We start from the raw sequence: 23,341 nt of genomic DNA on the forward strand, positions 1-23,341 counted from the left end.
TGACCCACGCCTTTCTCCACACAACTCACATGATCAATAGTGGGTCCTTCAGGACCACCTCCAAAGAGGACACCACCTTTATGGGTTAAATGCCTGGGACACTCCACCTTTTGTTTTTAGAACAGAAGAAATGTCTTATATGAGGGCTGAAACGTCTTCACAAACTTAAAAAAGACCAGTTGCCTTCTTTTTCTCAAGCTCTCAAGACCAACATGATCTGGATGACTGAGAATCTACACAGACATGGTTAGACTTGAGCATGACGTGTAAGTGATTTCAGGATTCACAATCTTTGCACAGCTAATGGCCGCATTAGTAATGCTGGTGTGATAAAGAGAATGCATGTTTGAGCCTGTAATTCTGCCTGGAGCAGTTAAAGCCTAATCAAGACACTTTATATTGTTGTGATTAATAAAATAAAACTTTTCCTGCTACTGGGCTGGTGTTGAATGTGCAAGGATGTCTTTAGTATTGCTGCTAAGGTTAAAAGGAGCATGTGAAGACTGAATCTGCGCTGGACTGGGAGTAAGTTGTTTCATTTTGGCTGTGTTTCTGTATGGCCAGTTAAAGTCAGCATGTCTGCTTGAAGGTGAAACACCATATGTGATGGATGAATCACATCCTGACTGGGCTTAAACACTTTGCTTGAGTCACTCTGAAACACAACCTGCAGACTCACAGCGTTACACTCGATTACAGAGCATATAAACAAAAGTGTCCGTATTAGTGGAGCATGATGGATCCAAAACAAAAGCAGAGGATGAGGAGGGTCAGTCCTTCATAAATGCAGAAGAAAAATTATGGCAAAGAAAACATTTAGAGGAAAAAATACTACAAGAAGTCACTGATTTTATTACATCTTTAGTAGTTATTAATCTCTTAATTATGTTTTCATCTTGTCACTTTAAGCCTTGATTATACTCAGACATGGACAGCTGGAAACACCTCAGCAGACTAGTAATTCCTGTTACCCTTATTTGAAGTCTCTGCAGACGAGTCCACGTGGTCACAAAAACAGGCAGGCACGTGGATGTCTGCACAGCTTAGCCCTTTTGTAATTTTTACTTGTGTTGGAGTTTGTTTATTTTTTTAACAGTGCCGATATGAAGCACTGAAGCATGCTATAGCTGGGTCCCAATTCAGTAACTGCATCCTTCCATTGATGCAGCTTAGCAAGAGGAAAGGACGGTACTGAACAGGCCAGGCAGATGAGTCTGGACACAACCATAGTAATGTAAATAAAGCATATAGAGTATATGGAGGGGCAAAAGTGCCAGTGTAAACACGCTCCCTGCAAAATCCCAACTACGCATTGCTTGTCATGGATGATGCTGTTTGTCAGTCACATGCTGATTGGTTGACAAATGGGCCAGGTTCACCAGAAATGGGTTTCCATAGCCGAGCAGGTACATCCACCAAGTGCAATGCAAAGAGCTGGATGCGGTGGTTGTAAAGCACGCCTCCACTGACCAGTGGAAACATGTTTTCTGGAGTGACGAATCACTCTTCTCCATCTGACAATCCAATGGACAAGTCTGGGTATGATAGTTTCCAGGAGAACGGTATTTGTGTGACTGCATTGTGCCAAGTGTAATTTGCCTGCACAGTCCTGACCTCAATCCAAAAAAACACCTTTGGGATGAATTTGAGCGGAGACTGTGGCCTCCTCGTCCAACATTAGCGTCTGAACTCACAAATGTGCATCTGGAAGAATGGTCAGAAATTCCCATAAACACGTGTAAAACTTGAGGAAAGCCTTCCCAGAAGAGTTGAAGCTATTATTATGTAAAGGGTGGGCTAACATCATATTTAAACCCTATGAATTAAGAATAGGTTGCCACTCAGATTCACATGCATGTGAAGGCAGAGGAATGAATACTTCAAAGATCTTTATCCTATAACTTGGATTTTTTAATGCTCGCTGTGCCTTGAATTACCTTTTTTGTTGATGTACATAGATAAATGTGATTAATTTCTCTGATTTTTCATTTATTGTTCTTTATTGGCACATACATCCACCCATAATCTTCGGCTCATCCAATTCGGGAGTCTATCCCAGCGGAAAATGTTAATTGATGACTATCCAAATACAGTTCATGAATAAATCACACCTCTAAATATCACTACCATACAATATCCGTATTGAAAGAAAACACTAACTTAAAGCACAGTGGTCTAATCTTTCTTTACCAGCAGTAAGCAAAAGAAATTAATTTTTATATTAAGCAGCTCCACTGCAGTAGCTATGGTGACCCATTTGTTATCATCACATAAGAACGATTGCTTCTGAAGAGACCCCACGGACAGCAGCTTCTTTCCAACAGAGATCGCTTGATCTCCAGGAACTCCTTTAAATTCAGCTTGCCTTTTAGGGGCTTTCGTTTAATTTCTCTGGTGCTCTTGCTTCCTCCCCAGTCCAAAGACATGCACATTAACTGGTGATTCTAACCAGCAGGGGCGTAATTTCCAGGGGGGTTAGTGGTGTTATGACCCCCCCCCAGTAATCAGACCCAACCAATATAACCCCCACAATAAAATTATGAATGATCTTGCATAAATAGGCTGTTGATTTTCTTTACTTGTTTCAGGTATTACCAGAAAAATAGTTGCATGTTTAATCATCTGGGAATTTACCCACATTTATTTATTTATTTAGACAGAGATCTTGTTCAGCACAAAGTTACACCGAAGCTAACCGTGAGGGCTCGATAAGGTGTTTACAGTCTGCGGAATAAAACAAATCAAAGTCTAAAACACTTCGAGTGGTCAGTAATGCTAGAAAAGCATTGCATTGTATGATGACAGCTGTGCTTTTGTGCACACCACAGCAGTTTAACCACTGGAAGGCCACAGCCTCACTGTGTCCATGAAATGCTGCTGCGTTAACCTGGAAGCTAAATGTGTTCAGGCAGGAACTTTGTGTGGTTGAACATAACTGAGACCCTTTTTTGGAGGAACTTGTAGTGTTTCCTCAGAATAATGAGGAAGACGTGAAGCACTTTGCCGACTCATGCTCTGCGGCTTGATGAACTGATCGGCCTGATTGCTCACTTAAAAAAAACACCATTTAATTTTCATCTTCCTGGTGAATGACTGTGTAACACTGTGAAGATAATATGACTCAGAACTGCTGTAGTTCCCGTGTTGCTTTTACTTTAATTTTTCATTATTATTAAACTCAAATTAAACAACAGAAAAGTGCAACTTTGCGATGACCACATTACTTTTAATGTAGGGACATTTCTCTGAAAGGAGAGCAGAGTGGTACTTCTTCGTGTTTTGGACCTCTCACAAGAGCTTCAGTTTGTTTTAGAGACGTCGGCCTGCCCTTGCGTCACCCTGTTATGTGCAAACTTACCATTTATGGTAGAGCTAAATCCCAGGATGTGGAATGTGCCGCTCCCAAAAACTGAATTCCTGCCAGTGGGCCTCTGCTGAAAGTGGAGGAAAAAAATAAAGGGGGGGCCAAGGCGGCCAAACTGAATGAAACACGTCCTTTCTTGTGGGTTTTGCTTTGTAATTTTAGGTATGCCAAAAAGCCTGTGAGCCCGTTTTAAAGTGACGCTGTTATCAGTTCAAGTGGATATAGTGCAAGTGGGACTCAGGACTCTGAGCGGCTTTCAGCATTTGTTCACTGAGATTACAGGAGTCTGACATTTATTGCTTCATTTCACCCAACAGCATTCACCCACTTTCCTGCGTGCAGCCACAACAGTGGACTACATCAGAAATGATCATCAGATAACAAGCTGACGTTCAGCAGTCCAGACGTGAACAGCTCCCCCTTCGACCCTGACTCGCAGGCAAAGTTCGAAGATCTGCTTTTTCAAAACAAACAAACAAACAAACAAACAAAACATAACCCCCACCGGCCACTTCATTAGTTACACCTTGCTAATACTGGGTTGGCCCTGTTTTGCTTTCACAAGTGCCTTAATTCATCTGGCACAGATTTAACAACTTCAGATTCTGGTCCACGCTCACATGATAACATCATACAGTTGCTGCACATACATCATGCGAATCTCCCGTTCCACAACATTCCCAAGGTGCTCTATTAGATTGACATCTGGTGACTGTTGAGGCCGTCGGGTACAGCGAACTCACTAACATGTTCAAGAAACCAGTTTGAGATGATTTAAGCTTTAGGACACCGGGGCATTATCCTGCTGGAGAGAATCATCAGAAGATGGGTACACTGTAGTTTTTCAGCTTCCTGTTTTTAACTGTCAGCAGTGGGGTCTTCCGCTGCTGTAGCACATCTGCTTCAAGGTTTGATATGTGCATTCGGAGATTCTTTTCTGCATCCTTTGGTTGTAACAAAGTGTTATTTGAATCACTGGAGATTTTCCCTTTTTCAGATCATTCTCTGTAAACCCAGAGATGGCTGTGTTGGAAAATCCCAGCTGATCAGCAGTTTCTGAAATACTCAGACCAGCCTGACTGGCACCTATAACCATGCCACATTCACAGCCATTAAATCACCTTTCTTCCTCATTCTCATGCTTGGTTCGAACTTCAGCAAGTTGACCACGCCCCCTTCCCGAAATGTACTGAATTGCTGCTATGAGATCAGCTGATTAGAGAGTTATTTTAACCAGGAGACAAAGAGGTGTACCCAGTGAAGCGGCTGGTGGTATATTTAGGAACCCAGTGATCCTGTGTCCAGAAAAACAATTTAAATTGGCGACTTAAGTGCATAAAATACTGTTAATTTACTTTAAACACTTGAATATAAAATGCTGAATTCATTGTTCGTCTTTGCAGGCTTTCTTCTATTACATTTTCTAAACCAACACTCTTTCTAATGAGCCAGGATGGTAACTCACATGCTCACACACCCAGTACAAGCTGGCCAATGCTAAAAACGGACTTTTCCCCTTAGATTTTTGTCAAAAAATAAAACGGGCAAAACATGCAATGGTTTAAATGGTTTATTAAATATTGCATAATACCGAACACAGCAGTGTATAGTATCTTTATTTTAATATTGTCAATGTAACAGCACTGCAAATTGAAGCAAACAAACCAAACCTGTTGCAGGCTGTGCGTCTCATCAAACTAGTCCGTTTTTCATGAGTGTTAATCATGTCGAAGCGTTATGTCACACTTTTAGGTTCTTGTACAGTAACAGACAAGTTCTTAGTAAATGTTCTCCCGTCACAGAGACTCGAACAAATGGGGAAAATCAGGGTTACATAAAATACGTCATGGATACATTTCAGTGACACTCAAAAAAAAAGAAAAAAAAGAAAAAATGAAAATGAGGCACAATTTCTCAAACATAAGGCAACATGATCCTCACAAATGGCAGCGTAATGTTTAATCTTTCTGTGCTCAGTAACGCTCCACTCTGTGCTTTGCCAATAAAACAACAAAAAAAATCCTTCAGGCAAAATAAACCACTGCAAGTGACAGAGAGCTCAATCTGACACTCCTATTGCTCGCAGTCTATTTTTTATTTTACATATTTACAATCCTTCATTTGCCGAACTGTTCAATAACGTTCTTAACGGTGGAAATGCACACGTTTGTTTTTTTACATATTATGTTTACACTGCCTGCAACACATTCATATATTCATACATTCATACATCCCGTGACGTTTTACGGACACACAAAAATCACAGAAACAATCTATTGCCAGTTGTTTTGTCACTAAACGAGTGATTATTTGCCCATCGTGCAGTGTGTCTGAGAAGGAGCAAACCTCTCTCCGTCGCAACAGGCGACAGCTCAGCAGACTCCCGACTAATCAACACTTTCATGAAGAGCTGGAGTTACAGAGGCGGAGGTAAAATAAAACAAAACAAAATACGCTTTTGTGATAAAATGAAATGCCTGAACATTAAAAACAGTGCGATAAAAAGGCAAACCCACACTGCAGTGTAATATATTCCGTGTTATATCTCGCTGGGAAAACATTCCTTTGCTGATGTTGGCAAAGTAGCGGTTGTGATCTGCGCAGGAAGAAAAAGCCAATCTCACAGGAAACACTGATTGTACTGACCTGGCTTAAATGAATGTACTTCATCAATTAATAAACTTCAGATATGACCTACGTGGTGGCCACATGCACAACTGTAGCTAACACATTATGGTGCAAAACACAAAGATACTGTCGACATACGCTTCTAGATCTAATACGTCTTATCTGTCGTATGTTTCTATACTTCAGCTTATCTTTCAGATTTTGTGTTCATAAACAGCTACACTATAGGGTAGGCCCTTTAATTAGAGTTTTTGGATAAGAAGGTGATGGCAGCGCTTCTCTGAGTTCCACTGCTCACTACATCAATCTTCCCAACATAAAGTAAACTTAGATTAAAATACTTCTTTAGCAATTGCGCAACGAACTACCCCCGTCTGCTGCTCCGAGCAGGTCATAACAAGCACTAAGGTTGATTTTTTTTGGACACACTACTGAAAGCTCTACACGGCGCAGACACTGATGATGGGAGGAATTTGACGAGAGAACTAGCAACGAAAACAATAGCTATCATCTTTCTGTGCGCGCGCTCGTGTGTTTGTGTGTGTAGGATTTATTCTGACACGTTACCGGATCTGATGGCGCTGGAAATGTGGGCGCTCTGTATTTGCAGGAAGACGGCTCTAATGCTTTGGTAGCGGAGATCAAAGCAATCTTCCATCGGCTATCGGCCATTAAAGGCTCAAAAAGAGCGGCGTTCACCGCGTCATTACTTCTGTTTTCTTTAAGTTAAAAGTGCAATTATCAGGGTGTTGGCTGGCTGATAGTGTTTCATGCTCCAGTGTGATTTGTCAGTCTCTCAATGATCTTATAGTGCATGCTGTATTAATGCTGACCTTACAACTGTAGTCATTATGAATGAAAATATGCAGCCGTACGTGTACAGTTTTCTGTACGCATTTACATATACAATCATGTCAGTAAGGGCACGGTTAAAATCTCAATACGCCCTAAAGAAAAAAAAAAAAAAATCACTGTGATCATATACTAAGACACCTTGTTGGCTTTGACTTAAAACTTGAAAGAGTTTTAAGTCATCAGTGCTATTACACTGTTAGGAGGGATCTTCCTAAATGACCAAACAGGAAGTTAAGTGCTACCACGCCTGTCCTGTGGTTGCTCTGAAGCTAGGCGTCTACCACCGGCTACCTTAAAGGCATCAATAATCAGCAAACAGTTTTAAAAATATACAAAATATAGGATGTGCATATACACAGTTTTTGTTTCACTTTTATGACACATGCAATAAAATCTGCGTGTCCTGTAATATGTGTTTGCAGTGGAAACTGAGAAAAAGAGAAGCCAGCAGCACACATCAACATTTTAGTGTACCTACTCATGCACACGGCTGTTAATAACTTCTCTCTAGCAACCTTTGGATAGAGAATGGAGGCAATACTGTATTCAATCTAACACATTTGGGCTACAATGAGTTGTGAATGCTGCGAGGCAAATACTGACTTTTCTGATGATTCAGAAAATGTGGAGGAAAATAGTTCAATATTTTAAAAAGGGTCTTTTTACATAAGGCTTTAAGTATTTAAAGTACCAAGGGCACTGACTTTAAGCTGTTTTTTAAAGGGAACTGTCTGGTTAACAGGGTCATAGACTGATCATATTACAGGTTTTCTTTAAGAAGCTAAATCGAATCAATTTCATTCACGATACCTGATTTACATCATACTTTGCCAGCTGTGTTAAACACCTCTGGCCCTGAAAGATCAGAATACATTCCGACTCCTCCCCAGGTCCAGTTCAGGTAATAAGATCCGCTCCTTTTATCCATACACTGCTCTGCTGCCGGCCTCTAGACTGAGGTGCTACGCAAACTCTTGCATACTGTAAAATTACACACACACAATGAAAGCTATTACTTGTACGTCGAAAAGCTAATTTGCAGGAGGCTTTCACAGAGAAAGTCCACGTATGGAGACCGATGACTTCTGTGGAGACGTGCGTAAAATGTGATGGAGGTGTTTGGGCAGTGAGCTGTCCCCGTCTTCGCCTCGTGCAGTTTGACATACCTCGAGCCGATCTGATCACTTTCCCAGATAAAAATATTCGCCCGGCTAAATGACTATTCTAACCAACAGCCATGCGCGGTAGTTATGACTTCCCAAGCTTGACAGGCAACCGTGTGTTACAGCCAGATTAGATAGCTTTACAGTTTCACCTCCTTCACGTAATTCCCCGGGAAAGTCCCAAACTGTTTTGTCCGCTTTGATGTACCTGTGGAGGAAAAGAAAGACGAACATTGATCAGATTCTTTCTCAGATTTAATGCTTACATGACCTCAGTGTTAGTACCAAAATAACTCCTTTGGGCTTTATTTAAAATTCTGTACAGGACCTGAGCATGCACACTGCACTCAATCCTCTGCTGTCATTCTTTAGAAACTCTATATATGAAGGAGGTGACACACTGAAAGAACCCTGAGCATGCACATTGCACGCGTGCAGTCCTTTTTTGGCATTTTGCAGAAACCCTATATAGATTAATGTGACACACCGAGTGTGACCGCATCTCTGAGGAATCTAGGCCTGTGACACATACCAACGAACCAGCCGTCATCGCACTTCTCCATGACGCTGACGAGATCTCCCTCCTGCAGCTCCAGCTCGTCGTCGTTTTGCGGCACGTAGCTGTACAAAGCCTGAAATCTGGAGCAGCATGAAGCAGGGAAGACACAAAGTGTGAAATCAGCAAATCTAGGTCTGTCTTTACCTAGAATATTAATAAGAGTCTGAAAGGGAAAGGGAAACAGATCTTACTCACATTCCACAGTTCAGACGGCTCGGCTCCGGGCTGCTGCTGTGTGACTGGGGTTGCTGGGAAATGATGAGAGATTGTTTACTGGGGTGGGGGTGCAGTCTATGAAGAGAGTCATTATGGTGGTGGGACAGGGTGCTGCAGTACCTCACCGAGGTCTCAGCTATATTCAAGATCTCATTACACACTGCCTCCTAGTAGTAGTAGTAGGTGAAGTCGTCAGAAAAGAGAGAGAGACCCGGCCCACCGAGAGTCCCGGAGGAGGCCGAGGTGAAGGTGAAGAGGGGAGGTGAGGAGTTAGAGAAGGGGAGGTGAAGTGCAAGACAGGAAGGTATAGTTCCAGTGAGTAGCAAGACAGAAAAGGATGTGATCCGTTAAAAGCCAGGAGAAAAGGTAGAGGGGGTGTTGGCCCAACCCCGGAGAAGAGGCATGAAAAGGAAGGTCACCAGTAGGAGCATGTAGACAGGAAACATGAAATATTAGTTCAGTTGTACAGGATATAAGGCAGTATGTGCATGCAGTATTAAAGGTGGGCTGACAGGTACAGCTTGAAGGAACAAAATAACCTATCGGCTTTGCTGCTGAAAGCTCTGTGAGCAGACAGCTCAAGTCGGCAGCCTGTTACCTTAGCTTGACAACTTAAAGGCTCAGCCTTCTACTTAATGATAAAGCCAAACAGAATCATTTAAGAGTAGCTTCACATAATTTTCTTTAAAAAAACCCATCTGTGTTTTGATCAGCCATGCTGCATTTTAAATTTTGACATAAAGACACATATTAGGACGATAACTGTGCTTTAGAGACGCTGGTGGAGAATTTTATCAGCTCTGGATACATTTCATTTCCCCATTTTTTTGGTATTTATGCTAAGCTAGCTATAGTGCCTTCATCAGCTGCAAAAGGATTGATATTTAACTATAACTTCAGCAGGAGAGTAAGTTGAACTGTTATATCATACGTCTAATATGTATGGGAGTTCAAGGTGATGTGAGTCAAATGGATCTGTTAATGTGGTATGTTTAGGATGGCACAAGATGAAGTCAGGTAGCAAACTACACATGCTTTTTGTAAACCTTTAACAGAGGTTCAGGAACACTTTCTATCACCTTACCGCAAATGAGTTAACATTGTTGTTATCTTGGATATCAAACAGCATCACAGGGCTTCTGGTGCTTCGTCCATGATGGTCGGCCTCATTTTTTACAAACTGTAACACACACAAAAAAAAAGAATTCAAAATGAAAGCCTTGCACTGCATATCAACGTGCTGCGAATATGATCGAACTCCAGCTTGAGTCAGGTTTCCTGCAGGTGGATATTTCAGCTTCACAGCAGCTTGTCACTGTCCCAAAAAAAACAACTTCCAACCAACAGAAGCATCTAACTTGTCAAGCTTGTGCACGGAACAACAACATGCATCTGTATGCTGAAATTTACAGTATAAAAATAGGGACTTATTATTGCAGATCAACCCTGGAAATGCAAACACACTTGTCTTACAGTTCTCTGCAGCTAGGAAATCTAAGACTTAATAAATAAGCGCTTAAACACAGTAAACTATTTGCATATTAGTGGCTCACACACAACACCATGCAGACTTGCATATGTAAGCAAAGTGACCAGTTCAGTTACCGTCTTTAAAACTGAAACCAGCTATAGCCTAAAATCGCCTTCTTTCAGATCTACCAGTTAGTTCTCCACAAAAATGTCTGTGTCAGTTCTCAAGAAAATCTACTTTAATGTCTCAAACTGTGGCATAAGCCCGTGTTCCAGAGTGAACTTCAGATGCAACACCACACACCATGCAGAAGATACCTCTGCAGGGCTATTTCGCCTGCTGCCCGGGCCTGCGCGGCCCCTGTCCCCCTCTGCGCCTTCCCCCTCTGTCAATTCCTTCTCCCCCCTCAGCCAGCACTCCAGCACCGGCCCACTGCTGGGGCTCACACTGCGTGACACATGTGGGGAGGAAGGAGAGAGCAGGAAGTCCTCCCCTTGAGGTGGGGTAAAAGTGAGGGAGGGGGTGGTCGAGTTGGGTCTGGGTGGGTAAGGCGGGGGTAGAGGGGAGGCGGATGGGGAGGCCATGGGGGAGACGCAGTATGGGCTGCCAGTGATGGGAGGCACGGGGCTGGCAGAAAAAGGTGGGGGCAGGTATTCGCCCCAACGGTAGGACACAGTGGGCAGTGGTGGCAGCGGAGGAGTGGGAGCCGCAGGGGGACTCCCACCTCCCACAGTCAGGGAGATCCACTCAGAGGAGACAGCATGGACCTCAGGGGACACAGAGCGGCGGGGGGAACGAGGGAGAGGCAGAGGGGAGGTGGTGAGACGATTACGGTACAGCTTTTTAGGGCATGATGGAGACAGAGAGAGGAAGAGGGGTAAGAGAAAGAAAAAGCAAATGAAAGATGTGACAAAATCTCTACACAACACAAATTAAAAGGTTGGTGTCGAGGTGTGTGTAGAAGGAAAATAATATTTGGATATTAAAAGCACACAGAGGTGGTGGTAAGAGAAATTGCTCAGTGATCAGTGTGTTTGAATCCCTACCTGTGGTGAAGCATTGGTGCTGCGCTGAGGTGAATGGCTGACAGGTGGATCCGGGTACTCCACCCCGTTTTTGACCCGTGGTCGTTTGTGAACTTCTACATAGGTGACGGGGAAAATACCTTGACGATTGGTGCCTGAAATTTTGCCCTCATACCAGTTCTCGTCAACTCTGCGAATCAGTGTAATCCTCTCTCCCTGAACACACACAGGCAGATCCGCAAATCAGATTTTTAAAAAATCCTTGTTTGGATTAAAAGAAAAAAGGGAATAAATACCCGCTAGTCAATAGTTTATAATAACTCTTATTAAGTCACACCTTTCTGAAGGACATTTCCACCACTGTGTCCCCAGTGAAGTTAAAGCGGGCGACAGCTTCTCCATATTCCAGCACCTGCACTGGGGCACTTTTCTTTGGCTGTGCTTTCTCTGTCGGGGGGAGGAGCTGTGCAAGCAGACAAAAAACCCAAATGTGACCAACCAAGAAAATAAAATAGGGCACAAATTGTGAATGGAACCGATTCTGAAACGCTTTAAAAAAACCGCAGTGAGATATGAACTATGAGTCACAAATAACACACATTAACAGGCAATATACCTCAACATAGCTTCGAGGGAAAATACCAACTCTTCCATGATGTTCACCTTCATACCAGTTCTGATCAACTTGTCGAATGATGTACACAATGTCTCCCTTCTGAAATGGCAGCTCCCTGAAAATACAAAACCAACACACATTTAGAGATTAACCTCTCATAGTGTAACAAGACTGAGAGTACGCTTTCAGGATCACATATACAGCATCATTTCACAGTCAAATGGTAATTTTCTGTGATTGCTACATTTTTTTGGCACTACTTTATTAAAAGTTGAAAAAATTAATGAAGGTCCACTAGGCAGATATTTAACTCAGTGGTGTTATCCTTGCTGCTGCATTGAGCTGCAATGCATTTATGGCGTTTTCTATACAATATATACATATAAATTCTCATAATTTCCACTTACTTTAGAGTTTCTGCTCTGAAGTCAAAGCGAGCCATGGCGGGCGTTTTCTGTGTAGATATATAAAAACAAAAATAAACGTCTGTGATTGTTACTATTTGGCAGCAGCTACACCAATGTTATTCTCTGAATCGCACTGAGTGAGTGAAAGTTTCCCTTAAGGCTAAATACCTTAAATGCCTCCATCTTTGTTCTTTTTGGCTACTACGCTCTCTGGGCTTTGGCATTTATGTGCGCTAAGAAAAGCTTTTCCTGGAATTTGTTGTGAGCTGTAAATCTGCACTGGCCTCTCTGAACATAAATACTCTAGCAATGAGAAGAATGATATGTTTGTGACTGAAAGGATGACTTGACCTCGGGGGCATGCTCAGTTAGAAGCTATTGTGTGTAATGTGCAAAACAGCATGCATGGCCTGCCACTCTGGACGTATAGCTGGTAAACAGAATCCACTCTGCAACTTGAATCAAAATGTATATGGGAAATATTCCAGTGATAAACAGGTCAAATGTTGCCTTCTATCATGAATTTTTGACCAGGAGTGGAAAAGCCATCTGTGCCTGCAGAGACCTCCCCCACAGCCTGACTCACAAAGTGACAAAGCATCTGCCGTCTTTCTTCCTGCTTACACAAGGATAAGACACTGCCGTGTATTGTACCTCTATGCCCGATTTCCTTTTCTCTGTGTTATCTGTGATGTTAAGCAGGTCTCCAAAGCGCTCGTTGGTGATGAACTGGTGGTGTGTGGGGACAATGCTTGTGTGTCGCCTCGATGCTGTGTCAGCCTCTTCCTGTTCCCGCTTCAGCCGCCGCTGCTCCTCCAAGATTTTCTGCCAGGAAACCAGACTGAACTGTTTGCACCCTCCAGATATGGGTCTCTACTCTTTTATTCACAGATCCTTTGTTAGGCATAACACTCATGTTTAACTCATTCAGAACACAACAATCTTTAACAAAGTATTTGTGTTCAGACGGTTAATTCATGAATTTTCCACTGAGAGGCATCAGTTATGAAAGTTTGGATTAAAGTTGAAGAAAATTCACCTCTTTGTCCCCATGACGCCTCCTCAACACTTCATCCTGGCTTTCTCCGTGAGCTGGGGAGGAGTCTGAAACAGAAACCGTGAGGCGATTATCCCGTGAAGCGTTCTCACTGACCACCTCAAGGCCAACTTTCAAACAAAAGAAGATGATATTGCAGAAAACTCTCAAAGTGAAAGAATCAAAACTATACAAAAAATATAACCATGCATGATTTAAATAAACATCTTTTATTTTTGCACCACTGAAACAAACAGCACACGCACATTAAAAAAAGAAAATCCTGCATGCACGTAGGAATGAACACAGAATGACCCAATGTGTGTTCATGACAAAGAAAAAAGAAATGCAGGAAAGAAACAATGTAACCTATTGTGTCATGGTCAAAATAAATAAGGTGACATCATGACTTTACTGATGTTGATCAACCAACCAGCATCCACTATTTTACTAAAGAATCCAGTATTGTAAATATTGCTAAAACCGCCATACCACCATAGATGTTTCATTTTGTGTCCGAATGAGGGCCACAAGAAACAGCTGTTAATGCTTCAGGGTTTCTATCAGATGCTCAGAGTAGCGTCTGTTATATGAGATAAGTTAAAGCAGGAAACATCCTGACAGGCTAAGGAATGAAACATGGTAGATGTGGACAGTCCCAAAAAGCAGAGAGGGTACAAAAATGGACACAATAAGACATCAGTTTGAGAAAGCCTTTGCTCTGTTAAATGCCTAAATATCAGAGTCAATTCCTAAAAATGTCGCTTTTACATAGGATGTGCATTTCAATGCAAGGTAATGCATTCAAAGTATTACATTACATCGCATAATATAATAAAATACTGCTTGTTTTCGATGTAATGCCTATGCAGACCTACACAGCATGCAAACAACTCAAATCTGATGTCCAGGGATTATATACATTACCAAAAGCTTCCTGAACCTCCCCTACAGTCACTGAAGTGTTTTGATGCATTTGTGGGACCATACTCATTGACAGTGAAATGGAAGGGCACCGAACAGCACACTCAGAATGAAATGGAGAGTTCCCTGTCACTTTGTAAACACACCACACAGACTTGAGATGGAAGGTGGCGGCATTGCTTTGTGGAGAAAAGGGACACAAGGTGAAGATAGAGTCAAGATAAATGAAAGACCACACAGGGAGGGAGGGTGACAAGTGGTGAAGGGATGGAGATAGCCACCTCTGCGGTGAGCTGCCAGCGGCTGCAGTAGGTTCCCGTTGGCGTCCAAGCCCTGCCCGTTACTCAGGTAGCCAGTGTTGTTTTCCTCTCCGTTACTCAGCCTCTCCAGAACCTCCAGGGAGGACAGACGCTGAGGGATGGAAGGTCTGAGCTCAGGCGAGAGACTGATAGGCCTCTGGGTGCCCGCTGGCACCCTGGTGGCTAACAACATCCTCCGAGTCTGATGGGATTGTGGGTTCTTCCGTAACCTGAAGGGAGCAGGGCCCATGAGGAAGAGGTTTCCAGGTAGTGTGGTCTTCTTCTCTGTGGGTGGCTGCTTCTCCTGCTGGTTCGTGGCCTGCTGCCTCTCATGCCTGAGGATAGTGGTAAAGCGGGTGTAGGAAGCTGGGCAAGAGCCTTTGCATTTGCTGGGTTTGAGGAGGAGTTGATTGTTCAAGTGGTGTAGGAGGTGGTGGTGGTGATGGTGGAGATGGTTGTGTTGCGGAGGAGATGCTGTAAGCATCACTGAGGGGCTCTTTGATTCACTGATGTTTTGGTGATTTAGTTCTGGGGAAATTTCTCTCAGGATTTGTTCAACTTCTGCTTCTGTGTTACAGGGGGATTCAGTTCTGCTGTCATGTCTGTCCTCTGTGGAGGAAGCAGCCTCCTCCACCATCACACTTTCTGGTGACATGTCCTCCTCCCCAGAGCTCTTGCCCTCCTGCTCGTCCAGGTTGCAGACATCAGCCTGCGTGTTGTTGGCCACTAAAAGGGACTCCGCCGACACTGCAGAGGCCATGTAGAGGTGGGCAGGGCTGTGGCTGGGGCTGTGGCTGCGGCTGGAGTGCAGGATGGGCAAGGAGGAGGAGCGGCTGGGAGCCGAGGTGGAGCGCTGGATAATCATTTCAAACTCGTTGACCCGTGAGGATACAGTATCCCGTGGAATGCTACCCCCATCATCTGCCTCTGACCTCTCATCCCCGTTGGCCTTTGGTTTTTCAAAAAGCGAGGTCAGGCTACGGACACTGCCGTGTGGACTGCAGCCGGTCGAGCTGGGCCGCTGGATGTGATGCATGGTCCTGTACAGGCTGGAAAAATCTGATGCGCTTCTCCTAATCGCAGGGGAAACATTTCTGAGACCATTGCCACACTCACTCCCACAGCTGGACCTAGAATCTGAATGTTGGGCCTCCGCTTCAGCACAGTCTGTGTCACATTGCCCCGTGTAGATATCCTCACAGCTGTGGGACTTTGGGTGCCTGGCATCTTTAGTCCTGCTTTCCTTACTGTTGCCACAGGGTGGCAGCAGTTTGGGCTTAAACTTAGAGGGCAGGATTTGGGGTATGCAGGCTTTGGCAGCAGATAGAGGCTTCTTACTCTTACATTGGTTACCTATTGCATTACTGGCAAGACTCGATCGACTATTTACAGAGGAGCAGGGTGAAATTATATAGCCATTCCCACCTTTATAATCCACTGGCAAGCATGCAGGACAACAGAATAAACAACATATTAGATTACAATGGTCACAGGTTTACACACATACACACTAAAACAGTCAGGCACAGTTCTAAAATAAAGACCAAATTCCATCAGAAGTTGATGAGAAGAGGAATCAGACTTGATGCACTGTGCATCAAGTAATATATGACTGTTAAAAAGCTAAAAAACATGGTGCTGCAGCAGAGGATAATATTTTACAAAGATAGAACTAGCAGATTCCGCCTTTATCAGTATCACTGCGAACAGCAACATAATGAGTGAAACAGGAAGTATCAAAAGGGTAATATACCATGAAATGTTATGTGATGTCAGAGGTTATAAAAGGACTCACTCAACAAGGACTACAGTAACTGACATTTTAAAAACAAACAAAGAATAATGCAAAACCTTTCTGTTATCTATTTGTATTCCAGTAAGCAGTAAAATTATCCTCCATTGCGTTATCCTCCTACACAAATCTCCTCTCCTTTTAGCAATTACACAGACGTCTACAGTGATAAATGGCTGCTGGCACCAGTGCTAATACACCGCTCCTCCTACACGGCTGCAAAAAAAAAAAAAAATAAAATAAAAAATAAACTACTCTGAGTCAACCTGCACAGTGAAAAATGAAAACCTATGAGAAATACTCATGTCAGTTCCTGGCTATACTAAGCTTGTGACAGCACTACAGATGGCACTGGGAAATGACACAACGCTTTCGCATGCTGCGAGCCACTTCTGTAGCATGAGTGACCAATCTGTCGTGTTCGTATCTGCCAGGAAAAACACACGCACTGAGGAAGTTAACTTGACATACTATCCAAGTCATATGGCAAGTAAAGAGTTACCATTCAGCCCACAAAAAAAGCCCAGAAGGAGGCTCCGCTCTTTGAAACACAAAGATATTTTTTCAATTTTATTTTAAGAGCGCAAGGCAGAAACACATGATGATGAAGTGTTCCTTGCACTTGGTTATGTCTTCGGGCTTGTCTACACTCTACCTTCTGTGTCTTAAATAGAAAGAGACTCTAATGATCAAGGTGGCGCCTCAGGCGGGAGGGTGAAACAGGAGTGTGGTAGTCAGTTGACTGGAGAGCCAAATTTATTTACCACAGTTCAAATGGTTAAAAGTCAACACAAATTGGTCCAGAACAGCAGACGTAAACGGCTCTTCTTTTAAAAGATTCCTGTAACAGTCATTTTTAATGGAAAATACACCAAACTTTAACTATTGGTGGGCAGTTTATAATCTGCTATGATCCCTAATGTAATGTACTGACATGCACTGGGTCAAACTGCCCCTTCCACTCTTTTTCTTACATCTCTTCTTCTCTCCACCCGAGTGTTTCTCTCTCTAGCCATGTGCGCAGGCATTCCAGCCCCTGACCCCACACTGACAGCTGACTTCCTCATGCCCGCCCACCCTGTGTGTCCCTTCTGTTTATCTCAACCCTGTCTGGCTGGGTTGTGAAGAGCAGAGCTCGTTTTATCTCACGCGTATCTCCTCGTCCATCCCCTCACTGGCCCTCAGCTCCCTGGCGCTGGAACGCTTTGGAGTCTTGCCCTAAGCCTGCCTAGCGACTGGCAGCTCACAACTGGAGCAAGGGTGGCGGGTGGGTGGGGGAGCCCCAAGGTTAGCTTCCATCGACTTAACAAGACAACCTCACTCCCTCCGTGAGTTTTCCAAAGCAGATACAGTACACGCTTGATGAAAACATCCATGGCATTAAAAGCTTCTGGGGGAAATGAATGCTGTGAGGTGATTGGCCAATGCTGTGTGGTCTGGGAGCAAAGAAAAATGTGTGAATTCCAACATAAAAGTAAACAGAAACACATGTATCCCTGTCTGATGATTTGAATGGTCCAGCATCACCGTCTCTAACTGATTGGTTCTGTCTCGGCAGGAGAGGCCTTTAAAGGCCGGCTGAACTGTCTACTATGTCCACATACATAAACATACACACACCTGCTTTTTTTTTTTTTAAAAACAGGCCACATATGTGAAGTAGCTGCTATCCTACCTTTAGAGGAGGAGGAGCTGCCATGGCGCTTGTTTAGAGCCCGTAGACCTTGTAAGGGAATATCGCCGCCCTCCAGGACACTCTTGTAAACATGACGGTCACATTCTGGAGCCACAGGCTCATCAGTAGATGATCCTCTGTCCTTCTCCACCTCGCTGTGTCCAGACTTGCTTGAGGAGCTAGACAGCAAATCACAAGAACGCAGACAGCTAATTAAACACAGTCAATTTCGTTCAGCAAGAGCTGTTGTTGAATGTTTTTATGATAGCCAAAGGCACACAAATTGGGTAATGGGCTGCCATATGGTTCTTATTTAGCATATCTTGAGGTAATTCCTGTCTTCGCAGACTTGTGGGAGACGAAATAACCAGAAACAGAAAAAAGCTAAACAAGAGAGGGAGAGAGAAAGGCTGAATTTGGAGGCTGATGTTGAGAGAAGACACTGGCTACAACAGATATCTTGGCATTCTAGAGAGGCCAGCAGCAGAGATTTCTATAAATATTCTCCCAACATTCCCACATGGTACATCAGCCCCTGCCATGCACCTGTAAGACTCTCAGGTTAACTCTCTTTCCCATGCTGTCATGTGTTACTCATGTTGCTTCTCTCTCTGTACAAACAATCCTCCCGTTTAAAGAGACGCAGTCGCCAATAACATCTTGGTAATATAAAAACCCATTCAAACCATAGTGTTTAACATCTGCAGTGCTGCCAAGCCAAAGTTTTACATACTTGCGAATACCTCAACAAGACGCTCTTTCATAGCTGTCGGAGAAAAAAAAAAAATATGTGCGCTGCTGGCTATACAGAGCCATTAAAATCACGTTGGCTCTAGGTTACTTGCAAGAATTCACATAAATGGTCTCCAGGAAATGTACAGTACAGGAGCCATGCCAGACTTAGGAGAAGAAGAATCTCTGGGGAAGGTTCAAGGAAAATCAGACACCACTGTGACGCTTTAAAAGCAGCAACACTTCCTGCAGGTTAAAAAACAGTAACCCATTTATCTGGAATGATGAGGATTTCCATGAAATGCAAGTCACTGTGTATGTACTGCTCCATCATGACAAATTTCTATTTTGTGCGTTCATTAGATCAGTTTTTTAATGGATCTATTTCTAAGAGAATAAGATGCACTCCCATGTGCTGTGCTGCCTCAAAACATACACAAATTTGCTTAGCGTGAGCCTAATGATGCTATTTGGGCAAAACACAGATCTTGAAAAGTCTTCAACTTCAGACAGAGTCAAAAAAGTAAAAAAAAAGAGGACTGCCATAAACATATGTGCCTTTGAAGGAAGTCAGTTTATGAGCTGAGGTTTCCCTTGAAAACTTTTGGGTGAGTGAAATTCCACTCGGCTTTCATCAGCCACTTCTTCCTTTCAAATTAACAGCAAATCAGTGGATTAAAAAGCCGGGGTACGAATCTCTTTTGCAAATGCTTGGCCATGATGACATAATGATTGTAGCAGATGGAAACTTCTGGACTGTAAGCGCATGACAGTGACTATTACTCATACCTAAATTCCTAACATTTTATTACACAAACAGAAAAGACAGCATTGCCAGTCTCGCCAGACAAAATTAAAATGATCAAAAGCTTTGTCCTAATGTGAGCTAACATCATCTCTCATAATCCAGTTGCTCATCCTCGTTCTGTGCACACATTGGAAGGGAGATAACGGTTTTCTGAGTTATGCAGCAGCTGGGCAAGTTCCCTCTATCCCAGTGACATCCAGGTTGCTGTCTTTAAATAAATCACCACATAGCAGCCATGTCTCGACACCACAACCACCCACCCCCGTAAAAAAGAAATACGGACAGAGGACACACTGTTCTGTGGCTTTTTGCCTTATTAACAGGATCTCCTCAGGAAGCAGGAGTCTCCCGGTTGTAGGCGGGCGACCTCACCAGGGTGGAGAAATCTCTCAATGATATTTATACCCATAAGATGACTTAAATAATAATCTACACACTGGAAGGAGGACGCACAAACATTAAAATAAGGAGGAGAGGCATTGACTTACTACTGCTGCAGGTCGGAGGCTGTTTCCAAGGGGCTGAAAGAGGGGGCACTCTGCAACAAACCAAACAAAGAAGTCATTGATAGATCCACAGGAAGGTCTCCTCCAGCTAGAATAGAGGCAGCAGCATTAGCTGTGGCCAGATTCTCTCTTCTCCTCCTCTCTGTCGTTCACTCGCTGCTCTGCCGTTTCTTTCTGGAGCACCCGGGTTTCAGAGCTTCTCTGGTCTGGCTTGGCATGGAGGAGTAAGCGTGTGTTTTGGCCTGCATGCAAGTTGGAGAAACAAGCGGCAGTAAAGAGAGTGGAAGGGAGGGGGGAGGTGGGTGGGCGTGCATCGGTCAGGGGGCGCCCATGCGGGGAGGGGCTGTCACAGGCTCAGCCAATGGGCTGCTGTCTCCCGGTGAAGCCATCTCTTTTGTCTGATATTGAGTCGCTCTCATTATCACTGGACCAGACCGAGGGACAATTAACCAGCTGGTGGTGCAAGAAGGCCAAATTACACACACACACACACACACACACACACACACACACACACTCTCAATATTCAAGCTCACACACTTGTCAAAGAAAAAAAAATACAAATGCACTGAAACGACATATTATAAAAGAAACAGGTAATTATGTTATAAAGACAGAGAGCAAAAACATAAAAGAAACACCACGTGAAGCACAAAGCAAGTGAAATGTTTAAATAAATGTAAGAGTAGCTGTGTTTAGTAGCTGCTATTATCTCCAAAACATATGGGTGGGGGTGTATTTGGGGGGGGTCATTCATGCAGCATGGTTGCACCAACATTTTGAATAGTTTACAGCAGACTAATTTTAGCACACTGTTTCTGTTGCTTTCCTCTTTTCGGACGTCACAGCAGGCAAAAATAACAGACGTGACACGGGCACTATGAATAAGAGCACAAGTGTTGTTTGCAAATACGATTGCACAATCCCTACCCCAGCCAGCCCGGCCTTGCTGTTAATGCCACATCCACTTCCCCGTGGCACGACCTAGCGTCCACTTCCCACACCAACGACCAGACAAGGAACATTCTGAACAGCTCATTTGCCACAACATGCCTTTCCACTTAGTTGCCAGGGCAGAAGGATCATTAATAACCTTTCAGAATAAGTGCCTGTCTTTATAAGAACGGCATATCGGGCTGGCAGGTCTATAGTCTGATCTATTTATAAAGCTAAATGTTCCATGTAGACTTGGGGAACACACAAGTGTCACTGAATTATCAGTGGCTCTTCCTTGCTCCGCCACGTCTTGTATCCCCCCCCTCGTATCTGATAGGGAGAAGATGGTGTCCTCTGACACCCCAGGGTAATTGGGCTTACACACACGCACGCACACACACAGCATCAGTGGAAAGTAAACAGGAAACAAGCATGGGGGCTTATCTGGAGTAAATGAATGGAATCTTAATCTGGTTATTTACAAGATGCCTGATTAGTGTCAGTTTATGTAAACTTTTCTTTATATAAAAGGTGGAAACTGGTCATTTTCAAACTAATCCGACACTGAAATCACTTAACATCAATTATTTTGTGACAGCTGACTAATGTTTTTATCCAGCTTGTGAAATAAAAGTGGAAAAAAGAAGATTGTCTGACAGGAAGAGACAGGCATAAAGGATGAAACTACATGTTGTGACAAGGGTCCAATGCTGTATATGGACATGGATAAAAGCCTCTGTGAGTCAGTGGAACACCAATGACAGTATTTCTGCAGAATTTCATGTGCATGTTTCCTAACAGGTGTCCCCGTTTACTCAGAGCTCAGACTCCTGTAGGCAGCGTTCATTTTCAAAATAGCGATCGTGAGTGGGTCATGGTAACACGAATCCCATTCTTTCCAGCCCCTTATTTTCTGTTGATATGCTCTCATGAAAACAAACAGCTTCCCCATTGTGACTGGCCTGTTATAGCCATCCACGCCCCTCTTCTCTCCTCCTCTAAATGCTTAAAGGTAAAGGTTAAGTGTATAACATAGGTTAAATATGAAAGCACAATGAGCTGGCTGGCTTACGGAGTTGCCTCCTTTAGAATATGTCAGGTGATATGGGGAGGCTCTATGTAACTCAGCGCTGAGACAGTGTGGCAGCAGCCCTCACGCCAGCATATGCTCGACAGATGGAGTCACCATGTCGGTTGCAGGGGGCCAAAATGCTCTTCCTGACCAGAGATACGTGTGGAATTCCAGTTCCCGCTAGACATGTATATCGATGAGCCAGCGCTTGACCACGACTGCCACTGGATGCGTTTTCCGGCTCTTGTTAAACCTTGAATTTGTGACTATTAATCAAGAGGGCCATCATTGCAATCATACACAGGTCACTCTTACTTAGTGACTCGAAGTGGCCACTAGTGGACAAGTAACGATTTGACAGTAGAATTTACACTAAGCCTTGTTGTATAAAAAGGGACTTCAAATTGTTTTAAACCAAGGAATCAAAAACCTTTTGTAATATTTAGGAACATTTATCCTAATAATAACATGAAATGACTTAATCAGTAGAGATTCTTCTTGTCAGCACTCTAGGAGTAGTAAAAAGAGTGAGACCTAACTGAAGACAGTTGAGATTTTTGGAGACTTCCTTCCATAGCTCTGCTCCAGTAATACCAAGTGACTACTGATATGTCAATCAAACTCCAATGAGCCAGTGTGTCTGGCTGGCCCTTTAAGGTCAAATGCTGTGCATACCAGGTGCAGCTTTAGAAGTGACTTTGACATTAAACAGGAGCCAGTCATCAAGCCGAGCTCATCTGGCAAACATCCAGGCTGCCATGAGATAGAGACGGCCGCCTCCACCGCTAAACCTCCTGCACATATACACAAACCCGGAACAGGAGAGCCTGCCTCTACGTCTGGCTGATGCTAGGACATGATCTCATGCCGTAGCCAGTGGTGCCACCTCATATGATCCAGGGTGTGTCTCTGACTGACAGAGAGCGAGGAGAATCAACATCTGCTTGTGGGAAGCCAGCGCCACACTTGTCTGGTGCCAACTAATGCCCGAGGCATGGATTTGTCATGACACTGTATACTGCTTCACCACTGCCTGCACGCCGTTGGATATTTTGGTAAAGATAGCAGACAAACACCAATTATTATTTGAAGTGGCTGGGATTATCTTGGAACCTGATGCTCGTTTGGACTGCAGCCTCTCCAAGTGAAGAGTGACTTCTGTGTGAATCAGCCAGTCCAGGCCACTGGCTTATGACATGTATGCTAGTTGGCAGGATGCACATCAAAGGGTTTATCTTGGGTTCTGAGTTTAAGACA

General features: G+C 43.6%; 1 protein-coding gene across 13 annotated transcripts in view; it reads right to left on the minus strand.

Moving 5' to 3' along the window:
* Nucleotides 1–4,919: 4,919 nt before the first annotated feature.
* sorbs1 (sorbin and SH3 domain containing 1) overlaps nt 4,920–23,341 on the minus strand; it is a 39,666-nt gene continuing 21,244 nt past the window's right edge. For 8 of the 13 annotated variants that reach the window (XM_025897462.1, XM_025897464.1, XM_025897461.1 and 5 more), the window contains 14 exons: nt 20,059–20,108; nt 18,031–18,209; nt 14,546–16,000; nt 13,344–13,408; nt 12,959–13,129; nt 12,305–12,351; nt 11,898–12,012; nt 11,619–11,744; nt 11,303–11,497; nt 10,574–11,095; nt 9,870–9,965; nt 8,765–8,952; nt 8,543–8,649; nt 4,920–8,218 (listed from right to left, as the gene is read on the minus strand). In XM_025897462.1, coding sequence (XP_025753247.1) covers nt 8,151–8,218; nt 8,543–8,649; nt 8,765–8,952; nt 9,870–9,965; nt 10,574–11,095; nt 11,303–11,497; nt 11,619–11,744; nt 11,898–12,012; nt 12,305–12,351; nt 12,959–13,129; nt 13,344–13,408; nt 14,546–16,000; nt 18,031–18,209; nt 20,059–20,108 — 3,384 coding nt within the window. In that variant the 3' untranslated portion in view covers nt 4,920–8,150. The remainder of the gene's footprint in view (nt 8,219–8,542; nt 8,650–8,764; nt 8,953–9,869; nt 9,966–10,573; nt 11,096–11,302; nt 11,498–11,618; nt 11,745–11,897; nt 12,013–12,304; nt 12,352–12,958; nt 13,130–13,343; nt 13,409–14,545; nt 16,001–18,030; nt 18,210–20,058; nt 20,109–23,341) is intronic. The other 5 variants (XR_003213467.1, XM_019366520.2, XM_019366527.2 and 2 more) reach the window with 5 other exon arrangements.

The sequence above is a fragment of the Oreochromis niloticus genome, linkage group LG13 (assembly GCF_001858045.2).
Source record: "Oreochromis niloticus isolate F11D_XX linkage group LG13, O_niloticus_UMD_NMBU, whole genome shotgun sequence".
Taxonomy (NCBI): Eukaryota; Metazoa; Chordata; class Actinopteri; order Cichliformes; family Cichlidae; genus Oreochromis; species Oreochromis niloticus.